General features: G+C 42.8%; 1 protein-coding gene across 1 annotated transcript; it reads right to left on the reverse strand.

Moving 5' to 3' along the window:
- Positions 1-2096: 2096 nt before the first annotated feature.
- dio3a (iodothyronine deiodinase 3a) lies at positions 2097-3435 on the reverse strand. Its single transcript, XM_069661867.1, has one exon. It carries the CDS (start codon positions 3395-3397, stop codon positions 2612-2614), a length of 786 nt encoding a protein of 261 aa, XP_069517968.1. The 5' UTR covers positions 3398-3435; the 3' UTR covers positions 2097-2611.
- Positions 3436-9491: the final 6056 nt, after the last annotated feature.

A 9491-nucleotide genomic window follows, 5' to 3' on the forward strand; every position in this document is an offset into this window, starting at 1 on the left:
TTAAATGTGTTCCAGATGAGGAGTAAAGTGAGGTAAACCCCCTGCAGGCAGACCAGCAGCATATTTTCTAATCGCACTGGACTGACTCTCTTCTCCGTTACTGCAGCTACAAACATCTGTGGCTTCTGACCTGTTTGAATAAAGTTTTGTCTGCATTGCAAACTGCAGATCTGCCATCTATAAGTCTGACCTTTAACCTTTTTCTGATATGTAGAGGCCAGAAGAGGCTCAATTCATCGACCTCTTTAAAGAGAAAAGTAAAGATTAGACTGGGCATTCTTTCTGCTTTCTCATCCTTCACCGTCCAGTCACGATCTTTAAGATGAAGAGTATGATCATTGAGGCTGTTGGAACTGTCTCTGTTTGACCGAGAATCCAAAATCTAAAGATGAAACTAAAAGAAAAGCTGCAAATCCTCGTGTTTGTAATGCTAGAACCGGCAAATATTATGTGTTTTAGATGAAAATTTAACTTTCTTACTACTTAAGAAATGAGTTTGAGCTTCCTCTACTAGCCAGGCTGCTTTGCTGCACAAGTTTGTCTGCATCTGCAAGAAAGAAAGAGGTTGACAAAAAGTCCCAAAGCTGCAAGAAGTTTGTTTGTGAAGTCCAACATTTCAGCTCCTCAGAAGTGGACATAACCTGGACCTGGCTGCAGACGCTGAGATGTGTTATTTTGGCAGCACACAAACACCAACAACTGAAAAGTGGAAGGACGTGATCTCTTCTGCTTCGTGTTTCAGATGCGAAGATAAATCTTGTTTTCCTGACCCAGAACTTCAATCCAACCGCTGCTAACAAAGAGTGATATTTACAGCAGAGGAAGAGCCGCTGAGGAGAGCGTTTTCTGCTTCTTGAACAACAATGAGCATCCTTGTGTTGTCGCTGCACTTGAGTTTTTAAACCCCGTTCACACTGATTTACGTCCCACTTGTGGCTTCTCCTCTTTGCTGGAGGTAACGGCTTTATTTCTATCTATGAATAATGTCGCTGTGGAAGCTGGGGACAAGGAGAAGCACAGCGTCTGACGAGCTGTTGCTCCACATACAGGTTGTGTCAGCGTTATTATCTGGTTTCCTGAGTCATCGCAGACTGAGGCGCTTCCCTCCTGCTGAGTCTTTAAAGCGTCGTGACTCAGACGTGAAGCCTCTGATGGGATTATTCTTCAGTTTTAGATGCTGTGTAACAAAAAGGCTGGTTTTAACATTTCTTTGCATGTTGATTTGCATGCTGTTTAGTGTATGTTTATGCTCACAGGAGACGGTAATCAGCATTGAATCCCTGCAGAGCTTTTTCAGTGTTGCAGTGTGGTGAGAGCCGCGTCTCCGCTCGGGGATCGGTGTGCTAAGCCCTGAAAACATTTGTGTGTTTGGACCCTTATAGGTGGATATATCACTCAGCATAATAGGATCAAGTGTGATTATCCTCATTTAATTGTGAGAGGTCAAAAGCTTAGGAAGGGGCTGTGGAGAGCAAAGTGCGGCTTTTCCCTGCAGAGACCTTTACGCACTGTGGATGCAGAGGGAGAGCTGGAATTAGACACAGTTTCATGATGATAAATGTGTCTGCAGGAAAAGTGTATGTTAGAGAAAACTTTACTGCTTGAAAATGGCTTCTTATTTAGAGGGGAAAAAGTCTCCAGTTGAGGGAAAAAGTTGAGAAGCTCTGCAGAAAGTTTGATTGCTGCTGCACTTTGTTTTGAAATGTGTTGTCAACCAGCAGGAATCTGCGTTTATATAATGCAATAATCGCTCTTTTTAAAGGCTTTTTCTGTCTACAGGTTTCGGGAGATCTGAACATTTCTGAAGTGATTCCCTATTTTCTGCTTCTCCACCAATTTCAGGCTTCACTTTTCCGAAAGCAGAGGAATCCACGAGAGGCCCGTTGTGCTTCACTGTGCAGGAAATTGCACATTCATCCTCCTGTCTTCTTACTGTAATACAGAAAATGACTGTGAAATTGCTGCACAGGATTCTCTTATTGCAAAGGATGAAATGAAAACAAAAAAAGAAACAACACACCAGCAGCTCTTCAGCGCGCATGCAAACACTAAACAATGAAAGTGTTAGAAATAAAAATAAGGCCTGCAAAGGAGGAGTAGATCAAAGCATTTTATTGTATGAAAAATATATCCATAAAACGGAACAATATTTACAAAACGTGTGCGCGTGCAGGACGCAGAGCAGCAGCGTCACAGTGCCCTTCAGTATAAAGGAACATCAGTGTCGGTTCTGTGGATTGATTCCGTTTACAAACCGAACTTCACAGCGATACGGACGAGCACGGTGACGCACACACCTCCATGTCCTGCCTGACTCTTTACAGGCGCGTGCACACGAGGAGGAGACACAAAAACAAAACTTTAGACGCACAAAATACTTTTGTTCACAAACATTAAAGGTCCATTAAAACTAACCTTTGTGGATGGATCCTAACAGGATGTCTGAGGTCCAATATAACACAAGGGAGTCTAACATCCTAATAACAAATTACCATATCAAAAATAAATACACTTAGACATTATAGACGGAGATGTATCTAAGTAGAGTTATAATACTGAAAAATCTGCAGCATTTGTTTTCACCGTAGCAGCTCTAAAAATGAGGATTAGTCTACACATGAATAACTCGGTTATTAGGTTGTTCCAGCTTTTCTCTGTATTGATCCAGCCAGTCTCTGAGCTCTGTGATCCGATACCCCTCAGGTCCTCTGCCTCCCTGGTACACTATCTTCCCCTCCTGCAGGATGTAGAGTCTGTCGAAATAAGCTCCATACGCAGCGTTGGAGGAGTTCTCCATGCTGTCCACCACCACCAGGCATCCGGGCACCTCCAGGTGCATCAGCTGCGCCGCGTGCAACCGGTCCTCCAGACACCGGTGTTTGGGGATCTGATAGGGCGCGTCGGTGCTCATCCAGCCGTCGGAGGGGTGCGCTTCCTCGATGTACACCACCACAGAGTCCGCGATGTCTGCGTTCTGCTGCACGACTCCCTGGAAAGCCTTGAGACGCGCCATAAACGGCGGTCAGGTGCAGCTGCCAAAGTTGAGGATGAGCGGTCTCTTGTCCTTTGCGTAATCGAGGATGCGGCTGCGCCGCTGATCCTCCAGCTGAACAACTTCGGTGTTTGGGGCACCGTGTCCGAGATGCGCAGCCTTCAGGAAGTCCAGCTTATGTCCGTGCCACACCGCCTTGAGGGACTCCAGGCTGAAGAGGCGATTGGAGTCCGATATGCAGAGAGGAGGATCGATGGCATCGCCCTCCTGCTCCTTCATCCTGAAGAAAACACGCTTCCGTATGCATAAGAAGTCCAGCAGCCAGAACATGACAGCTGCCATGAGAAAGCGGGGCAGCAGGACCAGACACACTATTGCATTCTTAATGGCTTTAATGGTATTCATGATCACCTGTGTGGCAGCCCGAGTGGTCTCTGCGCTGTGCCACGGTCTTGTGGGTTGAAGTTGGGTTACTTGCAACTTCCCCTCTTTTTATAGCACCGGCAGATTTGAATGAATCACACCCCGCCTCCAAACTGGGGCCGAGGCCTCACATGGTGGGGATTACCTTCTGTCAACTCCACAGCTTTGAGTTACAGCCAAAAGCCAAGGGTGCAGGACAGGGTGCGGAACAGCGGCGCGTCATTTGGAGACGCTCGGTCATTTTCTTCCTCCAGCGAGAAATGTTGAAATGTTCCCACAGGAAGGTGTAAATCTGGTGCATCTGCAGACTTTTCCTCTGCAATGACACTCGGTGTGTTTTTCAGCGGATGCTAATTACCTTCACCCCACTTACAGGACTCTGCTCTGCCACCAAACTGTCCTCAGCTGATCCCTCCAACACATGTGAACAGCGGACGGTGTGTCCTCATGCGATGTCATAGCAGTTCATACGAAAGCTCACGTGAGGGACATTTAAAGTCACACTAGTGCAATAAAATTAACGACACGTGAAAAATGTAATTCTTGGAGAAAAATTGAGGCGAAAAAAATGTGATTAAAAAACGAGAGAAATATGTGAAAATTCGGATCATTTCCGGTCTGGTATGTATTTTATTATTAGGTAATAAAAGTCAGTATTTCCTATAATGTCACAATTTTAAGGAAAACTTTGAAGACGACAAAACGTCAACTTTGGGAAAATATTATTTTTCTCTTAGAATTGTGTCTCATTTTGTTCCAAGATTTTCAAAATAAAGTCACAACAACAAAAACTGTTTTTCTTGCATCCCTAATCCTCCTCCTCAGATTCTCTACAGCGTCAACTAAAAGAACATAATGTATCAGCTATCACACACACACACACTAAGCGTCCTGTCTGTCGGGGTGAGGGGATACTCTGCAGCACTAGAGCTCATTTAGCGCTCCAACACCTCAGGATATACATCATGTCAGTAACTTTACTTCACTTTGTGGGGTCCATAGAAACACAATATATCTATATATATGTGGTCAGAAATCCCCCACATTTATTTACTATATTTTCAGTAAAGGTCTAAGATCAGTTTAAAATGTGTCCTGGCTGATGTCTGCACGCTCGTAAAACTTGAAAGAATGTTGAAAACAGACTCTGCTGGTTGCTCGGGAGGTGTTTGATGATCGGCCCTCAAGCTTTTGCCCTTTTTTTTTTTAACTCAGCCCTTTTTAAGTTTAAAGATCCCTTTGATGAGCAAGTGTCATGACATTTCCCCCGTATTTGAAACTGAATGTTGCTCGACGTGTTTAACGTGTCAGAAGAGGGCCAGGGGTCCATCACACGTCACTGATTTGTTGTGAGAGAAGGTTCTCAAAGGAGTGTCGTCTTTCGGCAGGCAGCAGCGGCCGTGTAAAACAAGCAGCAATGCCGGCCTGCAGAGCAAAAGTCACGGTAGCTCTCCTGGTTTATAAATAGGCAAATTTCCACTGTGGACAGTCTTGCGTCTGTCATATGTTCTGCACACTATCTTAACTCAGCCTAACACAGGCGTACACATCTGTGTTCATCCGCAAGTCGATGACAAACAGTTCACGCTTCACCGAATGCTGAACAAACATCTCGTCCAGCAGCCGCCATCTTCTTCCGGTCTGCACGTGTACGAGTCTCACCAGAGGACATCCGGCTTTATTCACCGTCTCAGTGCGTGGAAGGAAAAAGTAGGAACTCTTGTCAGAAAGAGAATAAACACATTTCAGCTTAATAATTATATATTTAAGCTGAGTGTAACTAATGCCTGACTCATGATGATTTAACGCATGAATTAACGCAGGATGAATCATCATTTCCTGGAATGTTAAATCATGGTTGGATCATACATCAATTTATGCTATGGAGTTTGCTGGACTTGAGTTTCATGAAAAAATATTTGTACAACTGTATTTATGTGTGTAATATAAATAAATTTCCATCTGATAACAAGTTTGAGCTTCATGTATCTTTAAGAACATGCAGCCACTGTCTGCTCTCAGAGAGTCAGAGTGGCTCAATGACTGTATAGATGAATGACGTGTCCCAATCTACTCTCATTGTACAAAATTAAAGCAACCTCGTGACGGGCGCTGCCATCTTGCGCTGGTGACGTTTTTTTGGAGCCAGAGTTGCGCAGTACAGATCGGCTGCAGGAGACGTATTTGTCAACAGAGCTGTCAATCACCCTTTTTACAGCATCAAATAACTGATTGAAAGTAAACTCATCAGAGAAACTTCACAAAAAGCGTCACTTTCAGGTAAAGGTCATGTCGTCCATCTTTTTATACAGTCTATGTCTAATGAAGTTTGAACTGAACTATGATCTACTGTATATAATCATTGACCTAATAGAGTTATTGTAAAGTGGTACCCATATTTCTCAAAATGTTAACTATCAAATTTATGAAATCTTTATGGATCGAATCACAATTTAGAATTTTCTTTTAGTTTCAGAAAGAATATAACTATTCACGAAATGTGGATTTAAACAGAAACAATCCATCCATCATCCATACCGCTTATCCTGTTCAGGGTCGCAGGGGGGCCTGGAGCCTATCCCAGCTGTCATTGGGCGAGAGGTAGGGTACACCCTGGACTGATCGCCTGTCATTCACAGGGCTGACACACAGAGACAGACAACCTTCCACGCTCTCATTTGCACAGAGATGTTATTCTTACAACAATATTTTGATATTCTATGAAGACAAAGAAGAAGCGCATGCGCCACACAAATAAGACTCTAGGCAGACAAAAACACCAATGAATGCGGTAATATCACACCTGTTGCATCAGTGTAGCCAGGCTGGTTTGTTTGTGATATTAAATATGATACCTGATAAAACAGACGACTTCATCAGGTCACTATAAACATTATGCTGTGATTTGCACATCAGGTACAGCTCTGGAAGAAATTAAGAGGCCGCAGCAAAAAATATGTTTTTCTCTGGTTTTACTATCTATAGGTTTGTGTGTAAAATGAACCTTCGGGTTGTTGTGCACAACATTTCTCCCTACTTCCAAATCAGATATTATCATTTATATAAATTTTTTGTGTGCAGAAAATGACACAAATTTGCACACATAAAGATGCAAAACAAGATGTCCTTGCATAGGGTGAGGGTTAGGCTTAGACCTCGAAGAGAGATGCTAATTTAACGAACATTTGGAGTGTTCTTTCCAGAGCTGTATGCTGTTGTCATACTGTTCTACCTACCTTTCTGCAGTTACTTCCTCCTGCATTATTGGACCAAATCTTCTTTAAACATGCCAGCAATGAATACATGTCATCTTTCATTCATACACACATGCATGCATGCATACACCCTACAGTCAGACATTCTCTCACCTCAACAGATCCAGACTCATCTTTTAAGGAACCAGGAAACACTTTGCATTATTCAAGACACTTTAGAAGGCGCAGCTCTCACAGGACGAGTCACAACATCCGAGATGATCCTCTCACAGAAATAAACAACTGCACAAGCGACACGTATCACAAGGCCACAAAGTAACTTCAAGAGTAGAGTGCAACAGCAGCACTGAACAGTAAAGACAATCTTTCATGTTGTTGCATGAAGTCTACTGCACACTTCAGCTGGTGGATGTTTCTACTGAGCAGTAACGTACTTAAAGCAACATACACGCTTTAAGTATAAAAGCTGACTAACAGGAGGTAAGGCGAACGTGTTGTGATACCATGTCTAAAGATAACAGATGTGTTCCAGAGGTTACCTGTCGGGTTCAATCAAAGTTTTGCACAGATAAAAGTGTTCCCAAACTGAGGAGGACCAGACCGGGCTCTTATAGCTGTGTCTTTAGGTTGTTGTTGGAGTTGGAGTCTATATTTGGTTTCAGAACTTCAGACCTGGCCGGCTGCTTCTCCTTAGAAATCACTTACACCCCTTTCCCACCTAAAATTAGCATGTTGACCTACTTTTTAGACCCGGGAAGACCCGCTTGTAGATGCGGATTGTCTCTGTTCCCATTGCCAGTGAAGTATACTCCTTTCAGTCTCTTTTCTGCTGCGTCACCGTCTGACATCACAAAACGCCTGGAGATGTTTGACTGCTTGGCACGTGGTGTGTGGACGGACTGGCGCAGAAACAGGGGAACACAAAGAGTAAATACACAAAGAAGAGCGGGCTAATCGGGCACAGGTGAGAACAATTGGAACGATGTTTGTGACGGGTTGAATTTGTAGCTGAGATGACAAGGAGTCACAGAAGTTACTGACGGAGCATAGCATTGCGCCGGAAAGGGGACACAGGTTTTGTGTTCACATCAATGCAGATCGGGGCCGAGGCGATAATTACCCGGGTCTACTGCAGAGTCTTCTGACCCGGGTCTGAATGCTGATTGTAGCCTTTCCCATAGGCAAAAAAAGCCAGGTGTTAGCAGGTGACGAGTGGGAAAGCGGCTTCACTGATGATCTTTACCTGCACTATCATCTGCATGACAAATCTCAGTGTGTGTAGAGCAGGTAATAAACAGTTTGACACACCGGTGGTGGAAGCACTATCTGTCAGAAGCTGCCATCTATGTAACATGTATAATTTGTATGTATTGTGTTCAGCCCCACTTTAAATTCTCCTGTTCATCAAATTGTTCGTCAAGGTTACTTGTGCATGTGCGTGCATGGTAAGGTAGTGCGAGATTAACTGCATTGTGTATTTACATGTCTCTCTACATTACGTTTGCTTCAGTTCACAGTCATGAGTTGATTGGGGGGAAAATGATGCCAAAAATTTAAATAAAAACATTAACTTGTATAGTTAGCTGAGAGACTAGTTTTCATCAAAACTCCCTTTTTGTTAGATAAAACTATTAAACGCTAAAATAGGGAATTAACTTGAGCTTCAGCAGTAATTTAAATTTAAATCACACAACAAAACACATTTAAAACACAATAATCTACTTGACTAAAAGTACTATTACTAGCACTACTGCAACTGTGTGTAATATAATATCACGGTAACTATAGCAGTGCTTACATTAAAGCTACTACTTATGACACGACTGCTGAAAGAGAAATGTGTGGTGAGCATTGTTCAGGTAACACCGTTACAATATTTATACTATTAATATTAACTGTTTTAAAATTGTAAATCAAATTATTTTTTTTGATACTTATGGCTACAATTCTATTGGATGTCATCGCTTGGGTTTCTTGAAATTGACAATGAAATTGGTCTCAGAATACATTTAAAATCTGATGTTAACTTTTAACCTCAACAGAGAATAATGTTAGTGTCAATTGTTAATCTAATGTACACAGTATTTTTTAACGGATACTGAACCAAACAGTGATTCACAACCACTCACACACGACACTGAAAGTGGTCATCAACACGTCCAGAGATTTATGTTAATGCATCACTGTTTGGTCTGCTGTTGTGGTTGGTTTCTGCTCAGCGTCTCTCTGTGCTCCAAGGGGGTTCAACATCTGGACACACATATTAGCCATTACTGGCTGTCAGGCGTTCGCTGGTGCGCTGGTGTGATTTTTCAACAAAAGCATTCCAGGTCTAGTGAGCACATGGTATACTGTTTAGGGCTTAATCTCCTGTTACAGTAAGCCCATGTTATATTTGTCTGCAGGGCGGCCGTAAACCAGACGAGGAGCGGAGATGTCGTTTGTCGGCATCTTTCAGACACTGAGATGACTCAGACAGACGACTGGGAGCCGAGCTGTAAGGTGATAGGTCTGCTAAAGTTTGGTCTCGGTTTAAGTGCAAATTTACAAGTTCAGTCCAAAATGCTGAACTGAACTGCTATCTTCATTTATAATACATAATTAGAAGTATGACTATAATCTATGTGTTATGTGGCTTTTTGATTGTGTTTAACTCTTTGTGTCATTTTATGTAGATTGGTTGTAACTCTGCACGTTTTCCTTTGGTGTGTGTTATAGCTATTAGTTTCTATTTCCAAACACAAAGGTGGGGGTGGGGGGGTTCAAAAGTTTGCATGGAAGATAACACTGTCAAAAAAAGTGGCTTGGGTTGAAAAATTGGTGTATCAAAAGAAAATGTGACAAAGTGGACCACAATTACA

Source organism: Semicossyphus pulcher, unplaced genomic scaffold (assembly GCF_022749685.1).
Source record: "Semicossyphus pulcher isolate SPU_LCO1_2020_fin unplaced genomic scaffold, fSemPul1.0.p SCAF_14, whole genome shotgun sequence".
Lineage (NCBI taxonomy): Eukaryota > Metazoa > Chordata > Actinopteri > Labriformes > Labridae > Semicossyphus > Semicossyphus pulcher.